The following is a 22,420-nucleotide window of genomic DNA, read 5'->3' as shown; positions in this document are numbered from 1 at the left end:
TTTCTCTTGAGCGCTGTGTTCACCCTGCAAAGTCACGCTTACATTCCTTTACGTGAAGATGGGATCCAACAATCATAGAATGGTTTGGGCTGAAGAGACCTTAAAGATCATCTTGTTCCAATCCCTCTGCCACAGGCAGGGACACCTCACATTAAATCAGGTTGTTCAAAGCCCCATCCAACCTGGCCTTGAACACTTCCAGGGATGGGGAACCCACAGCTTCTCTGGGCAGCCTGTTCCAGTGCCTCGCTGCCCTCTGAGTGAAGAATTTCTTCCTAACATCTCTTCTAAGTCTACCGTCTTTTAGTTAAAGCTGTTACCCCTTGTCCTGTCGCTACACTGCTTGACAAGGAGTCCCTCCTCAGCTTTCCTGGAGCCCTCCCTTGGATACTGGAAGGCAGTTGTAAGGTCTTCCTGGAGCCTTCTCTTCTCCAGGCTGAACAACTCCAGCTCCCTCAACCTGTTTGCATAGGAGAGGTGCTCCAACCCCTTGATCATCTTCGTGGCCTCCTCTGGGCTTATTCTAATACATCCATGTCCTTCTTGTGCTGGGGCCCCAGAGCTTAACGCAGGGCTCCAGGTGGGGTCTCATGAGAGCAGAGGGGCAGAATCCCCTCCCTCGCCCTGCTGGCCACACTGCTTTTGGTGCAGCCCAGGGTACGGTGGCGCTTTCTGGACTGCAAGCGCGCACTGCTGGCTCAGGTCGAGCTTCTCATCCACCAACACCCCCAGGTCCTTCTCAGGGCTGCTCTCAATCCATTCTCGGCCCAGCCTGTGTCTGTGCTTGGCATTGCCCCGGCCCAGCTGCAGGACCTTGCACTTGGCCTTGCTGAACCCCATGAGGTTCACACAGGCCCACTTCTCAGGCCTGTCCAGGTCCCTCTGGCTGGCATCCCTTCCCTCGTGCATGCTGACTGCACTGCACAGCTTGGTGTCATTGGCAAATGTGCTGAGTGTGCACTCAATTTTACTGTCCATGTCACCAACAAAGATGTTAAACAGCGCCAGTCCCAGATGCTTCATCTATATCCAGTAGAGCATTTCTGAAGACTACAGATTTGTCATTGCCTATGCAACAAGAGAGTAACTTTCTAATGAATAAACCTTTCTTACTGTGATTTGTGTAAAGAGCATAGGTACACTTTAGGGCAAGAACTATTGGTCTTTTTGTTCCAGGCATTCTGTAGGGTCACAGCTTGCTTGCAGCAGAACCTGTAATAAAGCAGCTGCATGGAATTTTACTGAAGCTTGCTCCTTGGCTTTGGTATCATGGTCTTGTGCTTAATTTGATGAATATGCAAAATCCATTTCTGCTATGTATTCCATTCTTTCCCATCATCATCCTCTGAAAAATGTGCTGCTTGTTAGTATTCAGACAGGCACAGAAGACCTCAGGTCTTCAGGATTTACCTTTCTGTGTTTGTACTGCCAATTTCATCTCCTCTCTGCCTTGTAGTTCTTTGCATTTTGAACTATACATTAAGAGGAAGGTGCAAATAGAATATTGTTGTGGTGTAGATGTGTATGGGTGTGTATGTAAAGCAAATGAGATCTTGTGTCTGTCTGCTGTGTGTACCAGCTGCGAAGGTTTTCACAGATAGTTCAGCAGTTGGGTGACAGTGGTGCAAGGTCTGGATGGGAAAGCAAAGAATCAGCTTTCAAGCAATAGTAGCTAAAAGTGGTTACTTTTTGTCTCTATTCCAGAGATGGTTTAGAAGATCCACTGGATGATACAGCTACAGTTTTCCAACAACTGGAGCAACTGTGCACAGTTAGCAGGTGTGAATATGAAAAGACCTGTACACTTCTTGTACAGTTGTTTGACCAAAATGCACAAAACTACCAAAAATTATTGCACTCTTCTAGTAGGAATCCATTAGAAATCACAGTCCAGGAAGGTTAGTATTTAATTTAATTTTTAGACTGTGTTTTATGTGCTAATAAAAATATCCTTGCATATGAAGCAGCAGTAATCATATGGCAGATGTCCCTACATCTTTTCTGGAACGAGAAGTTCATGTTCCAAGTAACCTTGCACCACATTTCCACCGGTTGTCTTTATGTTAAATAGATGTATTGGCAGTTGATGTGTTTAATATCTTGTTACATCTTTAGAATATAGGCATGAGAGCTGTAAAAACTTTTAATTTCTGAAAATCAACATTTTAGTTGCAACTTGATGAACAGTTTTTGAAACTGAAGATCTTAACTTCTGTTCTTTTTGCATTTATCCTTCTGTGAATACTAAAGTTACTTAAAACCCCCTTAATTTACTTTAAATAGCTCTGATTTTTGAGAAACTCGAGTATTTTATTGTAGTGGAAGTTGTAAAAATAAGTAGCACTTCTAACATTTTTTCATGCCTGTTTTGGTCCACTGTGTGTCACTTAAATTGTCTTTATAACTACTGGATCTTTCCTAATATAGTTATCTTATGGCTGTGGCATCTTTACATGGATAAGTGGTGTTGTTTTGAGAAGGTGAGACAGGTTACTGCACGATACAGCTGTTTCTCTGCATGCTGTTAAATGTGATTTATTTTGCTGCTGTTCTGTTGACAATCTGAACATACAGATTTTCTTCTGTGTAGGAGCTCATTTTTCACTAGTTTATGTAAAACCTCCTACTTAACTGATTTTATGTATAGCCCTTTCTTCCATGTGCCTAGCAACTTTGTGGGAGAACTTTGACTGAATAACCCGGTTTTATTGACTAGCTGCAGTCTGAATTTATACTCTATTACCCAGTAAGGGGGGGCAAAAGGGAGGAATTGGTTGGAATCTCTCAGTATCAGAGCTCTGGAGACTCTGCCTTTATGCATTAGAAAACGTTTGACGCAGTTTAAATTTTGTTTCTTTGCTGCAAACTAAGCATTTGTGCTCATAATGAATGATAACTGCTACATCCCCTAGATATACTTGGTTAAATTCGGATGTTTAATGGCTTTTAACGTTGCAAAATATGTTAATATAATATTAAGATCCCATTTTATTATACCGACTTGTTCTGGGTATTGGTAGTGATGTGGTCATGGTTTACTAAAACAATAATCCCCAAGAAATGGGTCATTAACAGTAGTTAATGATTACTTGTGATCTATGGTAATGACTGATTTCTTTGGGATTATTGGTGTTATAAACCATAATTACAGATTATTACTGCAATAATTATTTTCTGAAAGAAAAGACATCCTCTGTCTAAGTAGCTGCAAAAGCAAATGCATTGAAAACTTTAAATAGTGGAAGTCTAAAAGAGGGAAGGAAGTTATATCTTTTAATTGGTATTGTGCTAAGAGAGGAGGGAACAGTGATGCATCAGAGAATCATCAAGTGTCATCATATAATTACACGTGAGCTACTGCAATTTGTATAACGGAAGACAGGTTTTTATTTATAAAGAAGTTATTGGCCAAAGTGATTGTTCTGCTCTTTAAACTAGCCAGCACCACTTCATAGTTGCTTTTTGATACCATCTTCAAATGGCCATTTTTTGGCAGCTGTTAATGCTAAATTCATGTGAGTACCAATTGTTGTCTTAGTTCAGCTCCTCAGTCTTGAGCTAGTGATGATGCTGATCTCCGTGTGCTAAATTAACAGTTGTTGGTACTGCAGTCTGTAGTGTGTCTGATGAGGTTTTTCTTGGAACCATTGTCCTGTTGGTGATGAAGCAAAGTCTTGATATCAACAGGCAAATATGTTTGTTGTAGGACAGTATCAATTGCCCCTTCAGATTATTATTATTTGCAAATGGAACAGCAACAATGTATGAAGATATTCAGAAGTCTTCCTCGTTCAGAAGTCTCATCTCGGAAGTCAATATTTGTTCCTTGTCACAGTGTTTCTGCTTCAGAACTCATTGTATACCTATTTGTGTGAAATATTTTAAAATAGGACTGAGATTTAAGATAAACCTGAATAATTCCCAATACTTGTCTTGAAATCATCTGCATGTTATTCCATGTTCTTCATTATCATTGAGTTTACATTTGATTGTACCATCTTTGTTTTGTAGTGGCTTTTTTCCTACCTACAGAACTTACATGTGTAGAATACACTGTACTATATGCCTGTGACAGAAACAGAATGTCTTAGTTTTGTAGTATATGTAAATATATGTAATAAACCAGATTCAGGCCGTAACAATGCTGTAACATCTCAGAACTATTAAAGGTTCCTAATTTAAGGAGCTTAGGACTTAGCACATTCATTTTTATCTCATTTCTGGGGTTTCCAAAAAAAAGCAATGCAAATCCTGAAGAAATTAAGTGCCATTTAATGTTATGTGAATGGAGAGTAGTTTGATTATCAGAGAATGTGAAACAAACATGATATAAAACCTCCAAGATTTTGGCAAATGCTCTGCATGTAGCAGTCCCCATATGTGCATAGAAATACTCAAACTAGAATGTTTTAAAGTTGTAATGAGACCACATTTGCTTATCTGTAGTCTTTTCTATATGTTAAACTTCAAAATGTGTTCTGAAGACACTTTATTCATCTGTGTGTACTGGCTTCACTCTTGTAAGTTATGCTGTCATCACTTGGTAAAATCCTAGTAATGAGGGTAAGACATCTTCTAGCTTATGTAAATCTCCTGTTATTGCGAACCCTTGTTTGTAACTTGATTTAACTTGCATGAAAGCTGTTTCGTTTTACTTGTCTTCACTGTTATTTTCAATTTCAATTGAATTTATTACAAAGTACTTTTTGCCAAATGAAGGTGGAGTCTAAAAGTGGCTTTACTGTTCTGTAGTCTCCTTGTGTTTTAGTTGAGGAAGGAACCTTTCGGGGCATCCTGAAGTTTGCGCAGGTCTATGTGCTACGTTGGTGTTTCAGTCTTAGTTTTGACACTGCTTTAGGAGAAATACTGCATCTTTGCTGAGAGACTATACCATTACTTACTGGATTCACAGCTTAGAAAGCTGAGGCAGGAATCTGCATGGCTTGATTAGGTATTGGTAGGTCAAAGATGAAAAGTATTACGCCATAATGTGCCAAAGAGGTTAAAATAATCCAGGTTTGCAGTGGGGTGGTGAGTGTCTAGCAGAGAGAGGCCAAACTAATTCTGAGTTCAGTGTTTGTAAACTTGAGTTCTGTATTTTATAAAGCTGGATTTCAGTATTTAAAAGTCTGCACAAAATACATGAAATATAAATAACTCCTTGAGTTTGCAGGAACTAAGCTTTACAGACATGATCCTTACATTGTACTGTACCCTTAAGGTACCCTGCTGGGATCCATTGGTGCTTTAGTGGAAACTGACAACTAAATAATCTGCAAGATAAGAAGGAATGATGACATAGCTTGAAATGTATGACCTCTGCCTTTCAAACTTTTTTAGGAAACAGCCCACTGAGACTTCCAAAACTAATGGTGGTTTACAGATTCTCTTCTTGACGAATATGTCTGACTTAGAAAAAAAAAATGTTTTGAACAAACTGTTTTTCAATTTAAAAATTGGAGTTATTGGTTGAATATTACAATAAATTCTTTATTTGAAATACAAATAAGAAACTAAGCAAACTGTAGAAAGTCTCAACCAGTTCCTAATGCCATGAGCAGATGCTATTGCACCACTGTAGATACAAGTGTTCTATCCTGTGAAATAATTTGTAGCAGGCAAGTGAAGATACTGGATTAATTGCATGTCTAATCTTTACCAGGCTGGGTTTGCTTAATTTCTATTTTGACTTAGGTCTTCGGTGTTTTGTTTATAAATGCATCCAGTTTAGCAGGCTGTTCTAGTTGATCTGTCAGTTCTCTTCAGAACTTTTTGTTAATTAATTTGTCTGGATAGGTTTTAAATCAGTGGAAGGGAGGAACTTAACCGTTTTCTTGACAGCATTCCACAGTCTGATACCTCATAAAACTGCTGATACCTTATGGAAGTGTATTGTGCTAGCATAATGGTTTATCATCAGTAACTGTTCTTTTTTTCTTTTTAACATTAGGGCGTCTGGCATGGCTTGTCTATTTTGTGGGTACTTTTGTGGGGGGACGATTGACATACACTAGTACTGATGAACATGATGCCATGGATGGAGAATTGTCCTGTCGGTAAGTGTTGCTGATTTTTTTTTTTGGTGATGTTTCAGTATCAGCTGATATTTTGTCCAGTTTTTGGATGGTGGGTGTTCAAGGACTGTATGACTTTCTGTGGACTGAGACCATTCCAATTGCCTTGATCTTTCCTCTGTCATCATCCTGAGTAATGAAGAAGTCATTAAGGCCATCATTTCAAAATGATGCTTCAGAGAAATGGAAGAGGTTTAAAGGCAAATACATCTCTCACTATAAACAGTGTTTAGATATGCCTGGGTAGCTAACTGTTCTCATTTTTGTGCTGTGCTTGTATACAAACGTTTATTTTAATTGTGAGGTATGGTTATTTATTTTCTGTACTATTTCCTCATGTTAATGAGGAGTCTTGCAAGTGAAGGAGTGCAAAGGAACTGCTGGTCAACCACTGAAAACTTGGGCTGACTTTAATACTAGAATTTGGAATAAAAAATGAGGCTCTGGATTTAAAAAATGTGGGTGCTGTAGTCCCCATCATGCAAACTTTAATGTAAGGGGTGTGCTAGGGATTACTGTAAATTACATATATTCTTTGAGGTAAACACCACGAATGTACCAAACACTTCCTTAATCCTTGTTTATGCCCAGGAGCGTGTGAAAAAGGGCATGCATCTTTGATCCTGGTATTTACATCCACTAGCTAATACATGAAAAAGGGCACACAGTTTAGAACTGGATAAAAAGCTTTACATTTTCTCCTTTGCTTCTTGCCTTCCTAATCTACCCTGGGGCTGTGTGGTGTTAGCAGTCTTCTACTATGTTTTTATTAATAGTGAGAGGTTTTAATATACAGGCTTAGAGATGAAGTAGCTGTTGACTGCTAATCGAGTTACTATATATTTCAGCATTGGGAAAAGGTGAGAATAATTTTATGACTTAAAAAAAAATAAATTAAAAAAGCTGAAATACTCTTAGCTGATAAAAGCTGAAGTCAATTCTTTGAAATCAGTCTTAGTAAGGAGACATGTACTGTGTAAGGATTTCGATCAGAAAATACATGTTTGTCCTGATGTTTTAAGAGAGACTGAAGTAGGAAGAATTGATGCAGACAGTGTGTTACATGCTGCATGTATAAATTTATTTCTAAATACAATAGTTTCAGCTTCCAGGGAACTTGAACAACTCTGGTCTAGCATTTGCAGTTTGTGACCTGTGCTTCTCAATATTTTTCTTTCAGTGTGGAATTAATGCTCTAAGAAATTAAATATTTTACGAACTCTCCACAGAATAACATATGCATCTGAGAAAATTTAAGCGACAAAGTAATTAGAAAAGCATTATGTTTATGTTTATATTTAATAGTGGTCAATTAGCATAATTAGCATCTAAACAGAACACAATCCTAGAAGATACTTAGGCAAACAAAAAATGGGTGATGGTTTCCTAAAGAAATTAGCTGTTACAATATCATTTAACCTGAGAGTTTTTCCTGAAAATTTCTTTTTTCTGTCATTAAAGAGTTTTTCAGCTCATATCTTTGATGGATGCCCAGTTACCACAGTCTAGTAATGAAAAAGTAGAACTGGCAATTCTGTGGTTCTTGGATCAGTTTCGCAAGACCTATGTGGGGGACCAGCTTCAGCACACCTCAAAGGTAAACATTTACTGTAAACCATGCAAATTGAAATAGAAAAGTCTGTGCAGCAATGGACCTGCCAATATATCCTACATTTATAAACTGTGGAGCTTAGCTGGCGGTTGATTGGACAGGTGGATGGGTAGGTAACTTACTGGTGTGATGTTCATCTGAGCAAGCTTCTTTATCATGTATGCTCTTGAGTTTCAGCATGCAAGGAGTTAATATTTTAACAGCTATGTTCATTAAACAATTTTAGGTTACTTTGCATTTCAATTTTTTATTTCAAACATTTAGCTGGGTTCTGCTATATTGTGTTATATTTCACAGCTGGGTACACAAGATTTATTCTTTTAATAGTTCTGTTCTTTTGACAGTTACTCATTTATGTGGTTTCCACTGTATTTCTCTCATTACTTGGCTTTTCTGCATTTTAAATAGGGAAGAGGAAAAAGTAAGATGCATTTTTGAAGAAGCAGCAGTTAATTCACCTTAACTGTAGGGGACAGTCATAATATAGATGTTATAAAGAGAATGTCAGTAAGATGAGATCAATTGATCTTGAGAAAAACTGAGAGAATTGGGTTGGAGCCCCAAGCAAATCTTTAGCAAGAATTGTGACAGTGACTGAGATCTGTTTTTACTTCTGTATTACAGTCCCAATCTCAAGAATTCTTTTATTCCTTCAGGTTTGAACTGTACTTTAACTTTATTGAATGGTTTCTCACTTAAAATTAAAAATAAAGTTTTGCACTATACTGAATTACTTTTTCATAAAAACAGTGTGTTCCTTTCAATTGTCAGAGCTGATTTGTTGTTTTTAAACATGGTGCAGTGTTGTAATGCTAAGTAACACAAGGTACAGAGTGCAAATGTATGCATGCTCCTGGTATTTTCACTAGGAAAACTCCTACTGATGGCAATTCAGAGGCAAAGTAGTTATTCTCATCTCCAATTCCCAGATGATTTTGTCATTCTGTCCAGTTTTGATCGGTTTTGAGGGTTTTGATTTAATCTTTTTGTAGTCTGACTGACTGGGATGCTAACTGTGTGGAGAAGTCAAGTCAATGTATAGCATGCTGTAACAGATTGTTAGAGGAGATTGAATACCTAGGCATCACATCCTTTATTAGGCAAGGCTGGAAGAAGAACTGGAGTGTGGGTGAAGCATTGCACACCTGGAGCTCCCTTCTCAAGAGGAAAAACAAAAAAGCAATACATGATTGTTTGCCAGCCACACCAGAGTTCTGTACATACGAATTTACGTGTTTTGAATGACCGTAAGACTACCTCTGTGACTGCATTGTGTGTGGAAGGTTAAATGCTGAGTAATTATTAAGTTAAATGCTGAGAAAATAATTGAGTAAAATGCTAACTAATGTTTCCATTTGATTTACTGACGAGCACTTAGATCAGAAAGAATTAACTCTTACTGACATGGGAGAAAACAAGGTTGAATTTAAGAAAACATTTTTTGTTGGTAGTTCTGTTGTTTTTTTCCCCATTCCATAAGTGGACATGAATCAAACTGGCAATGTATCATGTTCCGTTTTCTGCCTTTGGTTATGATTTACGTCTTGAATGTGACCGGCCTGGGAAAGTGAAAAATTCGCAAAGATGCATAATAGTTCAAGGGGTGTTTCTAAATAGATCCAGTCTAGTAACTCTGCTTAGTTCATACAAATGCATTTTCAAAATGTGTTTTTTTGCAGTTTGATTACAGTATCTACCAGCATAATTTATTTTGCAGTCAAATTACACTTTCTTTTCTTTGTTTTGCTCTAGTAGGTCTGATAAAACAGCCTCTCATTTGCATTCATAGAATCCTCTGGTTCACATCACATGATTTTTAACTGATCATACAACAGAAACTGTGTAAATGTTGTGGGTTTTTTGTTTAATTTTTAGTAAAACAAAAAGAGATGTTCGTATATATTTTATGGCTAAGAAAGCAACAGAAGGCAGCACTTGTATGATGATTCTTCTGGTTTTACCCTGCTGTAACAGTAAGTGTAGCAGCAGATGGCATTCTACCCTCACAGTTGTAAATCCTCTGATACTCTGTCTTGCTGGCAGGTATCTACTAATATGCAATAAAAAGGCTCGCACTTGGAAGCAGAAAAATTAGACGTATATCAAATGACTAAGTTAATTCTCATTTATATAAATATTCAGGATTGCTTGAATGGCTTTATTTACAGAATGGGTAATGGAAATTTTGCTTGCTTCAGCCATGTTGAAATAATTTTTGGAAGTATTTCTCTATTTGATCATATGCTTGCATACAGAAAAGCACGCAATGGTTACAGAAGGTTGAATGAAATTGTAGAACAAGTTGTATGAATATATTAATTTTGTTCATTAATTAACTCGTTTTTAAATGTGTGCATATTATAAAAGCAAACTCATTATAGAAGGAAAATTGGCTAGGTAAATAAATGCTTTCTTACTAAACAGTCCACTGGGGCTTGCTGTCTAAGGAAGAATAGAAAAACCTCGGAGATATCTTCTGTGATATTGTAATATGCTTTAGGTACCATTATATTTCCAATACAAAAATAATACATCAAGATACCGTCTTCTGAATTAGATAGAGCAGTGAATGAATATATATATTTATGTTAAATACGAGACAGGATTGTTTGGTACTGTATAGCACTATTGATATTTGTCTGTCTACCAATATATATTTTGTTTTAATGCTGATGTAGAATGATCTTTTTGTGGCATATTGCTGATTTAGATGTTGGCAGGGTAGTAGAAAATAAGTTGGCTGGAAAAGCACTTTGTTGTGCTGTACTGAAATTGTAGTTTTAATCTTCTAGTAGTTACCTACAAAACAATGGCAGCTCTGTCATTAACGTGCCATTGTAAGCCACTAGGATAAGTTGTGTAATACTGCACTGAAGTCTGCCTCCTGACATCCAACACATTACTAATTAAAGAAAACATGATTTTGAGCGACTCTTCTTTTGTGATATGATTAACACATGAACAACTGTACAATTATTTATTTACATTTGCAAGTGACACTAGACTGGGAAGTATAATCACAAAGGACAGGATTGGGATTCAGAAGGATCTTCGTAAGCTGCAGAAATAGCCTGAAAGTTGAAAACACTGATCAAACGCCATGCTTAGGAATGAAAATTTAGGCTTATGACTAGCAATGGCAAATCTCTGACCGGGCATCATTATTTCACAGAATGCTGTGGAGATGAGTGTTTTACAGGCAGGGTTACTCAGCAGTATGTGTTGCTTTTGCACAGAAGGAAATACCTCTTTGTGGATGTAGTAGTAGGAATGTTATGTCAGGAGCTGGGGAGGTTCTTAACTCAGTTCTGTTTGATTCTGCTGGGGCTTCACCTGCAATGTGTCCAGTTGTGGGCACCATGCCTTTGATAAAAATGTAGACAAATGGGAGAGTATGACAACACAAATAAGTTATATAAATATATCTTCTTATCTGTATAGAAGCAGCTGCCTTGGTTTCCTTTAGCAAGGAATTTTGGGGTAAGACACAAATCAAGGATATGAAGGGTTATTTTCTAAATCCTAGTGAATCCTAGTGGATAGATGCTTTCAGTGTCCTCTAAGGGAAAGGTGATGTAGTAGGCTTAATTTCTAGCAAGGAAGACTTCAGGAAAGCTTTTTAATTATATCAATAGCAGGGTGTTGATGAAGGCTACCCAAAATGATTTGGGGACTTTTGATTTAGTCTAGGTGTACTTAACTCATTCTTCGATGAAGAACAGAATAAATGAGAAGTCCTGCTTTGGTCTAATCTCATGTTTTGTGATAAGACTATTATAAATGGCCATGGTAGTGTGCTGTGGCTTAGCTAATAAAGCATGCTTAGGGGGAAAATGAGCCCTCCCGTGTATTGTGCATTATGTTGATCAACCACTGATACACATTTTTTTCTGTTATGTCAGGTTTTTATTTTAGCCCAGTATGTTCCCAATAATTCATTATAGTCTATTTGAATGGAGAAATAATATGAGTAATAAGGGTGACAGGTATTACAGTATCTTTGAACATGGAGAACCTGCCTCCTTTTCCAACAAGAGAGACAAGCACTGGGAGGGGTTCATAACCTTCCCTAGAGTGGTTGAAACTGCATCTATTGGGAACCCCCTCCTGGGGAGAGGCTGCAGTGGCAGTTCATGGCACCAGGGGTCACATTCGGTGCTCTGACCAACTGGTAGTGTGCCATTGCGAAGAGCAGATCCAAGTGTAACTTGATGGATAAGTTTTGCTGGTTAATATTTCACAGGAAATTCAGCTTATTGAAGATAATTACTAAAATTTCTTAACTTGAAGTTTAGTTTAATGCTAAGGGGTCTGCATAATCTGGAGTCCTGGGTCTAGGAGTCATGACTTCTAGCAGCGTGCTGTTCAGCTTTTTGTATCTGTGCAGCTTATAATAAGGTTATTCCAAAGATTGTTCTGGTTGAAGAAGTCTTTCAAGGTACAATTAAGAGTTGCTCTTACAGTGTGCTCTTGAAAAATACATACAGAAATAACGCTCTTACTGCTAGTTCCTTTGCATCTTCAGGTTTGGTGTGAATGCTTTCAGATGGTAAAAAATGTTTAGATTATTATAGTGATTCTACATAACAAATTTGTTTATTATTTGTATAATAAATATTACATAGGCTTTAGAATTAGGGTGTAGAACTGTTGTGGTTTAGCCCGGCTGGCAGCCAAACACCACACAGCCGTTCGCTCACCCTCCCCCCTCCCTCTCCGGGATGGGGGAGAGAAACGGGAAAGTGAAGCCTGTGAGTTGAGATAAGGACAGTTTATTAAGACAGGGAAAATAATAACAATAACAATAATAATAATAATAATAATAATAGTAATAATGTGTACAAAGTGATGCACAATGCAATTGCTCACCACCCGTTGACCGATGCCCAGCCTATCCCCGAGCAGCCGGCCCCCCCACCCCGGCTAGCCACCCCTATATATTGTTCAGCATGACGTCAGATGGTATGGAATACCCCTTTGGCCAGTTTGGGTCAGCTGTCCTGGGTCTGTCCCCTCCCAGCTCCTGCTGCACCCCCAGCCTGCTCGCTAGCAGGACAGAGCGAGAAGCTGAAAAGTCCTTGGCTTGGTGTAAGCATTGCTCTACAACAATTAAAACATCGGCATGTTATCAGCGCTCTTCTCATCCTAATCCAAAACATAGCACCCTGCCAGCTACTAGGAGGAAAATTAACTCTGTCCTACCTGAAACCAGGACAGATATCCACCCCTTATTCCATACCATTTATGTCATGCTCAGGTTACACTCTTTCCAATACCTTCTAATTAGTCACCATTTTCATCTATGATATATAGCAACCATGGTAGTGATGACATACAGTGTTATATGATAATTAACATACTACAATTCAACTCATGGGCTATTCTCACCCAGTATTAGGTCCCCTTGAGGTACACACCGAACCTCCCCATTCTTTTGCATTACCCACCAAGTGCATCCAGGTCCCTGGGCAAAAGCAATCCCACGAATGGGCTTGCCTTTTCCTGAGGCAGGAGTAGCCCAGACTGTCTTACCCAGCATGTTTCTTACGTGCACTACAGGAACTTTATCCCCTTCTACAGTGCGTAACAGGTTTGATTGGGCAGGTCCAGCTCGGTTGGCAGATCCTCTAGTATTGACTAACCAGGTGGCCTTTGCCAAATGTGTTTCCCAATTTTTGAATGTCCCAGCACCCATCGCTTTCAGTGTAGTCTTTAACAGTCCATTGTATCGTTCAACTTTCCCGGAGGCTGGTGCATGATAAGGGATGTGATACACCCACTCAATACCATGTTCTTTGGCCCAAGTGTCTATAAGGTTGTTTCGGAAATGAGTCCCATTGTCTGACTCAATTCTTTCTGGGGTGCCATGTCGCCATAGGACTTGCTTTTCAAGGCCCAGGATAGTGTTCCGGGCGGTGGCATGGGGCACAGGATATGTTTCCAGCCATCCGGTGGTTGCTTCCACCATTGTAAGTACGTGGCGCTTGCCGTTGCGGGTTTGGGGGAGTGTGATGTAATCAATCTGCCAGGCCTCTCCATATTTGTATTTCAGCCATCGTCCTCCATACCAGAGAGGCTTTGACCGTTTGGCTTGTTTAATTGCAGCACATGTTTCACAATCATGAATAACCTGTGCTATAGTGTCCATGGTCAGGTCCACCCCTCGGTCACGAGCCCATCTGTATGTTGCATCTCTACCTTGATGGCCTGAGGTGTCATGGGCCCATCGGGCTATAAATAATTCACCTTTATGTTGCCAGTCCAGGTCCACCTGAGCCACTTCAATCTTAGCAGCCTGATCCACCTGCTGGTTGTTTTGATGTTCTTCAGTAGCCCGATTCTTGGGCACATGAGCATCTACATGGCGTACCTTTACAACTAGGTTCTCTACCCGGGCAGCAATATCTTGCCACAATGCAGCAGCCCAGATGGGTTTGCCCCGGCGTTCCCAGTTGTTCTGCTTCCATTGCTGTAGCCACCCCCACAGGGCATTTGCTACCATCCATGAATCAGTGTAGAGATAGAGAACTGGCCACTTTTCTCGTTCAGCAATATCTAAGGCCAGCTGAACGGCTTTCACTTCTGCAAACTGACTCGATTCACCTTCTCCCTCAGCAGCTTCTGCAACTCGTCGTGTAGGACTCCATACAGCAGCTTTCCATCTCCGATGCTTTCCCACAATACGACAGGACCCATCAGTGAACAGGGCATATTTCTTCTCATTTTCTGGTAGCTTGTTGTACAGTGGGGCTTCTTCAGCACGGACCACCTCCTCCTCTGCTGATATCCCAAAGTACTTGCCTTCTGGCCAGTCCATAATCACTTCCAGGATTCCTGGGCGACTGGGGTTTCCTATTCGAGCCCGCTGAGTAATCAGTGCAACCCACTTGCTCCATGTAGCATCTGTTGCATGATGTGTAGAGGGGACCCTTCCTTTGAACATCCAACCCAGTACCGGCAGTCGGGGTGCCAGGAGGAGCTGCGCTTCAGTACCGATCACTTCCGAAGCAGATCGAACTCCCTCATATGCTGCCAATATCTCCTTTTCGGTTGGAGTATAGCGGGCCTCAGATCCTCTGTATCCCCGACTCCAAAACCCCAGGGGTCGACCTCGAGTTTCCCCAGGTTCTTTCTGCCAGAGGCTCCAGGTGGGACCGTTCTCCCCGGCTGCGGTGTAGAGCACATTCTTTACGTCTGGTCCTGTTCGGACTGGCCCAAGGGCTACTGCATGAACTATTTCCTGCTTAATTTGTTCAAAGGCTTGTCGTTGCTCAGGGCCCCATTCAAAAGCATTCTTCTTACGAGTTACTTGGTAGAGCGGGTTTACAATCAGACTGTAATTTGGAATATGCATTCTCCAAAACCCCACGACACCTAGGAAAGTTTGTGTTTCCTTTTTGCTAGTTGGTGGAGACATAGCTGTTATTTTGTTGATCACATCCATTGGGATTTGACGACGTCCATCTTGCCATTTTATTCCTAAAAACTGGATCTCTCGTGCAGGTCCTTTGACTTTATTTTGTTTTATGGCAAAACCGGCCTTCAGAAGGATTTGGACTATTTTCTTCCCTTTCTCGAAAACTTCCTCTGCCGTGTCACCCCACACAATGATGTCATCGATGTACTGCAGGTGTTCAGGAGCCTCCCCCTGCTCCAGCGCAGACTGGATCAGTCCATGGCAAATGGTAGGGCTATGTTTCCACCCCTGGGGCAGCCGATTCCACGTATATTGGACTCCCCTCCAAGTGAAAGCAAACTGTGGCCTGCACTCTGCTGCTAGAGGGATGGAGAAAAATGCATTAGCAATATCAATTGTGGCATACCACTTGGCTGCCTTTGATTCCAGTTCGTACTGGAGTTCTAGCATGTCCGGCACTGCAGCACTCAGTGGTGGCGTGACTTCGTTCAGGCCACGATAGTCCACTGTTAGTCTCCACTCACCATTAGACTTTCGCACTGGCCATATGGGACTATTAAAAGGTGAATGAGTCTTGCTGATCACTCCTTGGCTCTCCAGTTGACGAATTAGCTCGTGGATGGGAATCAGGGAGTCTCGGTTGGTGCGATATTGCCGCCGGTGCACAGTTGTGGTAGCGATTGGCACTTGCTGTTCTTCAACCCTCAGCAGCCCCACAACAGAAGGGTCCTCTGAGAGACCGGGCAAGGTAGACAACTGTTTAATGTCCTCTGTCTCTAAGGCAGCTATGCCAAAAGCCCAGCGGAACCCTTTTGGGTCCTTGAAATATCCTCTTCTAAGATAGTCTATGCCAAGGATGCACGGAGCATCCGGGCCAGTCACAATACGGTGCTTTTGCCACTCATTTCCAGTTAGACTCACTTCAGCTTCCAATACAGTTAACTGCTGGGATCCCCCTGTCACGCCATAAATACAGATGGGCTCTGGCCCTTTACAGCTTGATGGCATTAGAGTACATTGTGCACCGGTGTCTACTAAAGCCTTATACTTCTGTGCGTCAGACGTGCCAGGCCATCGAATCCACACAGTCCAATAAACTCGGTTGTCCCTTTCCTCCCCCTGGCTGGAGGCAGGGCCCCTCTAGTCCTGGTCAGAATCTTCGTTTCTGTGTTTAAAAGACTGCCTGCTAGAAGTTGGAGCAGCAAACTTTTCAGAGAAACCCTTTCTCCCGATTGTTTTCTTTTGTAACTCACGTACCCGTGCCTCTAGGGTCTCAGTAGATTTTCCATCCCATTTTCTCATGTCCTCTCCATGGTCACGTAGGTAGAACCACAGGGTGGCGCGGGGTGTGTACCCACCATATTGTCTTCTTTGCACGGATGCGCGTTTACCCCTAATAGCCGAGACGCTGGTTCGTACAGGTGGGGAAGAAAATACACTCTCTTTAAGTTGGTGGACCTCTTCAAAAAGTTTCTCCAAAGTATTCTCTTTTAGTTGGTGGCCACTGGTTCGTTCAGGTCGGGGGGAATATAAATTCTCTTTAAGTTGGTGGACCTCTTCAAAAAGTTTCTCCAAAGTATTCTCTTTTAGTTGGTGGCCACTGGTTTGTTCAGGTGGGGGGGAAGATAAATTCTCTTTAAGTTGGTGGAACTCTTCAGAGAGTTTCTCCACAGCCGAGACGCAGGCCTGTAGGGAAGAGGAGAGATTTCCTTCGTACTGCCGGAGTTGTTTAGCCATGTCACCCACTGTGGGATCTTCACCGTCTTTCCAGGATATTATTGCCAATGTGCTGGCCCATGTTGATGGTGCATTATGTACAAACTTCCGCCATATGGGTCGAGTACACTGGACGTCATCTGGATCTGTGGATGTTTGTGCGTCGTCTAGGTCCTTATAAATTACTTCCCGTACGGCTAATTCCCTCAGGTACTGGATTCCCTTCTCCATGGTGGTCCACTTGACTGGTAGACATACAAGTTCTTCCTTGTAGGGATACCTTCCCTTCACAGCTAACAGGAGACGCCTCCAGAGGCTGTGAGATCGTGCTCCATCTCCAATTGCTTTGTCAATGCTTGCATCTCTAGCAAGGGATCCCAACCGCTTGGCTTCCCTGCCCTCTAATTCCACACCATTGGCTCCAGTGTCCCAGCACCGGAGCAGCCAGGTGACAAGCTGTTCACCTATACAGCGACCAAAATCTTTTCGCACATCTCGTAGCTCACGCTGGTATAGGGTTCGGGTAGTTACTGTTGATTTGTCAACATCCTCATCCTCATCGTCATCCTCCTGCACACTTGATGGCCCAGCCTCGTCTTCTCCACGCCCAGACTTAGCAGAAGACTTTCTGCGTTCTAAACGACCTGAGTCTCTATACCATTTTTTCACCTTTTCTACAGGGGCAACTTGCACTGCTACAGCTCGCCTCTCCGACCCAGCCACAGGGTCTGCCACAGGGGTTGGAATACCCTCTGCAGGGGCAACTTGCACTGCTACAGTTCGTTTCTCCGACCCAGCCACAGGGTCTGCCACAGGGGTTGGAGTACCCTCTGCAGGGGCAACTTGCACTGCTACAGTTCGTTTCTCTGACCCAGCCACAGGAGTGGGAACGGCTGCGGGAGCTGGAACGGCTGTGGGTGCCGGGACGGCTGCGGGAGCTGGAGCTGGAACGGCTACGGGAGCTGGAACGGCTACGGGAGCTGGAACGGCTACGGGAGCTGGAACGGCTGCGGGAGCTGGAACGGCTGCGGGAGCTGGAGCTGGAACGGCTGCGGGAGCTGGAACGGCTGTGGGAGCTGGAACCGGGACGGCTGCGGGAGCTGGAGCTGGAACGGCTGCGGGAGCTGGAGCTGGAACGGCTGCGGGAGCTGGAGCTGGAACGGCTGCGGGAGCTGGAACGGCTGCAGGAGCCGGAACCGGGACGGCTGCGGCTGCGGGAGCTGGAACGGCTGCGGGAGCTGTCACTAGGTTGATAGTAGCATCAATTGCAGCTCGATAGGCACAGGCCAGACCCCAGCACGCCACAGTGATTTGTGTCACTTCGGAACTGCCGGAGTCATGACACCTTTTTTTCAAGCATTCTACCAGTTTTTTAGGATTTTGCAGTTGTTCAGGGGTGAACGTCCAAAACACTGGAGGTGCCCACTGCCCTAGAAACCTGCCCATATCCTCCCACACTCCCTGCCACTCGCAAATATCCCGCCTCAAGACAGATCTCCGGATGAGATTCCTAAGTAGTTGTTTAACCTTAAACAAAACCTGAAGCGCATTCAGGAGACATAACAACAAGAACATGCTGGTCTGAGTATCCCAAGGATATTCAACATCTTGGAGAGCTACCGTAACTAGCTCGGGGGATAAGAGGGTGGTGAAGGAGGAAGGGAGAGTGAACAGGTAGGAGAAAATATCTTCCCCTGTCCCCTCCAGAGATTGACTCCCTGATGAAAAAAGGCAATAGGTGTAATTGCTAATAGTTTCTGAGATATGGTTTCCGAAGTATAGAGTCGACGACAGTGCTGAGTACAAATACCAGGTTAGAGTCATGACCAGATATCTCATCATTTCATAAGCCATCGTTACCCCACACAGTACCATAACAATCTTGAACCAGGGCCCGGAAAGGATAAACAGCACGACAGGGAGCACATACAGAAAGTAACTTGCTATAAAACTCAATCTGGGAAACAGGTACAGCAGACTTGAGATGAAAGCAATCAACATTGTGACTAGCAACTATTAAGCAGGTCGAATACTTATACCAATTTTAGTTTAACACACTCGGGTCAAATCTGTCGATATCTCAACCCTTCGTGCCCCACGTTGGGCGCCAAATTGGCTGTTGTGGTTTAGCCCGGCTGGCAGCCAAACACCACACAGCCGTTCGCTCACCCTCCCCCCTCCCTCTCCGGGATGGGGGAGAGAAACGGGAAAGTGAAGCCTGTGAGTTGAGATAAGGACAGTTTATTAAGACAGGGAAAATAATAACAATAACAATAACAATAATAATAATAATAATAGTAATAATGTGTACAAAGTGATGCACAATGCAATTGCTCACCACCCGTTGACCGATGCCCAGCCTATCCCCGAGCAGCCGGCCCCCCCACCCCGGCTAGCCACCCCTATATATTGTTCAGCATGACGTCAGATGGTATGGAATACCCCTTTGGCCAGTTTGGGTCAGCTGTCCTGGGTCTGTCCCCTCCCAGCTCCTGCTGCACCCCCAGCCTGCTCGCTAGCAGGACAGAGCGAGAAGCTGAAAAGTCCTTGGCTTGGTGTAAGCATTGCTCTACAACAATTAAAACATCGGCATGTTATCAGCGCTCTTCTCATCCTAATCCAAAACATAGCACCCTGCCAGCTACTAGGAGGAAAATTAACTCTGTCCTACCTGAAACCAGGACAAGAACTGTAGATCATCTCACACTGTTTTTTTTCTTTACATTCTAACAGACTAAGAATTTTATCTTCCTTAATTTTGCACTTGTCATGTGTGCTTTCTACAGCATGTGGCGCTATTTAACTAGATTTATCCCTTTAGTTTACTGTTGCCATTCCTGAAATGTAGAGGTCAAAACTGGAACGTGTGAAAATAACGTTAGTACTAGCAAATGGCTTAGACTGAGCTGTGCTCTTCAGCAGAGCCTGATTACAGATGATTGCTGGAGTTCAGTTTTCAGCTTTTATAAGCAAAGCAGTTTGTTGAAAATCTCACCCATGATACTAATCAGAATAGTTAAGCTTGCAGGTTTGGGGTTTGTTTTGTATGTGAAAAATAAGTTATTGGTATTTCTTTAAATAGTTTAAAACTTAAATTTGAATGTATTCAGGTAACATTTTTGCTCCACCACAAAACAATTATTTTTTTTTCTTCTCATTCTAATCAAACAGTAGCCCTACTGTGTTTTGAGTATTCTGGAGGTAATTTTAACCTACCAGGTGGCAGTATTTTGAGGGCTACCTGTAGAAGTGAAGATCACTGGGTGTTCCAGCAAACCATGCTTTTGCTTTGCTCCAGCCTTAAAAGTGAAAGGGACCTAAGGCAGAAAAGTAGGAGTTATAGTTCTGACTCTTCTGCTTCCGGGAAACAACCCCATGTACAGATGAAGAGAGGTGGATGTCGTCATCTTCAGGTGCATCAGATGAGCAATCTGTGGAAACAGGTCTGTTTTTTACACTAGGGCAGGTAAGAGTAAACAAGGACAGGAAAGTGGATTAATGTTTCATAAGGAACCTTTACAAATACAAGCTGAAGCAGGATGGGGGACGCAAATGGAATTTCTTACTCTGTCCTGTACGGTTTTTTTTTTGCTTATGTGGTTAGTATGAATACGTTACTGGATTAACATTTAGGAGCACATCTGGATGTGTTTTTAAAGCTTTTAAATTATAGACTTGACACGTGAGGTAAATCTTCATTATGATTAAAAAAAAAATACCTGGAGGGTTTAGAATTTAGGTTACAGTGTGTTTAGAGGAGAGGAAAAATATCATTTCCTTGCTATGTTATTTGCAGTAGCTAAAAGCAAAAAACACGTGTAACCACGTATCATCTAAGCTCTGAACAGGGGTTTGTCTTCTAATGTGTAACATGTATTCTGTTGACTTATGTTAGTTTGCTATTTCTTCAGTATATGTATATTTGATTACATTGCCTGCAGCCACAGAAGCATGACCTAGTCAAAAAAAAAAAAGAAAAAAAAGAAAAAGCCACCAAACAACAAGAAAAAAAATAAGCCAAAACCAAAAAAAAACATAGCTAGAAGGCTTTGACTACTTTCACCCTGCACATGCTAAGACTCAGAGATCTGCAGGAGTCCCACTGATTTTAGTGGGGACCTTTGCAAGTGAAGGTGTTGGATCGTGGTGCATCTCATAAAAGATTCTGGGTCCTAGTGTCTTCATGATTAATGATATCTTAACAGTTAGGAATGATTATCCTCTTCTGAGCTGTAAAATATATATACTGTTTTATTTCATTACAATGAGGTGAAGATCACAACGCTGACAGGTGGTGAAAATTAGCAGGCAGTTTTGAAATTGTTCTGTGCACTAGAAATTAGATCTCATTTTAATTCAGCTTTTCCAAACTAGTAAATGAGGTTAATGCCATACATATTCAGCTGATATGGATGAAGAAATTGATATAAAGTAGATCAACATAGCTACAGGGCTACTTTAATTTATAGGTAAAGAGGCAGTGATAAATGAAAGTAATGTAGTAGTGGTCACTAAACTCCTCAGCCATCAGAGATTCAATAGTGTTAGCTGCTCATTAAAGGCGTTGTTGGGGTACATCAAATAGGAATTTGAAAAGAAATAGCCAACTAACCCTTAATTATCAAAATATAGAAAATACTAATTATGCCTTAATTAGCTTTTCTTTTAATGTACTGAAATTGTTACTTTTTGTGTAGCACAAATGGATAGTTATATCAACAATAAATAGGTTGTTTTAATAACTTTCTTTTACCTCTGGGAAAACCACACTCCAATTTTTAATATGCAATAATGCTTCTCTCTAGCCTGTAGGAGATGAAAATTATTAAGTAGCTTTATTTTTTGAAGATTTTACAGCAGCTTTGGGAAGAATTATTTCACCATGCATCAATTATTTTTAATTGAACTGAATATTTTTCAGATTGCATGAAATGCCTCTCATTTAAGTTTAACATTTAGAGTTTGTTAAGAAAGCATTGTAGTGAGAATTGTGTACAACTTATTTCCGTGGCATATTTTAAGAGGAATACAGAATGGTTGTTTCAGTAGAAAAGTATTGTCACTGATGTTTTTCATGTCATTGGGCCAAACCTCATGTTCTTGTTCCATAGCTACCCCGCTGTTTGTGGGGCAGCGTGATCCTCTTCCTCTAGTGTTGGATCCAATCTCCTTGCAGGTCCTACAGGAAAGCAAAGTGGGAATTGGCTTCAGTGGAGCTTGGATCTATCTGATACTGATGAAAAACTTCAACATCTGCTGCAAATTCCTTTTTCTTTTGAGGCAGCATGTAGCCGTAAAGCTATATATGCAGGACAGGAATGTCACAAGTAGGACTTGGTTGGTTTTATCAGACACAACAGGGATGGTGGATATTTTTTTTTTTTTTTTTTTTTTTTTTTTTCAAATAAATGATGTGAAGGAAATGCTACATGGTGCTGGTCATAAAAGCCTCCAAATTCAGGTAGCACTCCTTGCAGAATGAAATAGAACATAACTGCTGCTACAGGAACCAAACTAGATGGCATGGTGGTGGGTGATCAGAATATCGCAGGATTTTTCAAAATCGGTAGAACGGGTACAAACATCCCACTTAAGAAATTT

General features: G+C 41.4%; 1 protein-coding gene across 1 annotated transcript in view; it reads left to right on the top strand.

Annotated features, from left to right (window-relative positions):
- RANBP17 (RAN binding protein 17) overlaps positions 1–22,420 on the top strand; it is a 166,916-nt gene that overhangs the window by 20,550 nt on the left and 123,946 nt on the right. The window contains exons 12-14 of the mRNA XM_050713578.1: positions 1,705–1,898; positions 5,951–6,056; positions 7,536–7,671. Coding sequence (XP_050569535.1) covers positions 1,705–1,898; positions 5,951–6,056; positions 7,536–7,671 — 436 coding nt within the window. The remainder of the gene's footprint in view (positions 1–1,704; positions 1,899–5,950; positions 6,057–7,535; positions 7,672–22,420) is intronic.

Source organism: Cygnus atratus, chromosome 14 (genome assembly GCF_013377495.2).
Source record: "Cygnus atratus isolate AKBS03 ecotype Queensland, Australia chromosome 14, CAtr_DNAZoo_HiC_assembly, whole genome shotgun sequence".
Taxonomy (NCBI): domain Eukaryota; kingdom Metazoa; phylum Chordata; class Aves; order Anseriformes; family Anatidae; genus Cygnus; species Cygnus atratus.
This window is presented reverse-complemented; position numbering and strand designations above follow the sequence as displayed.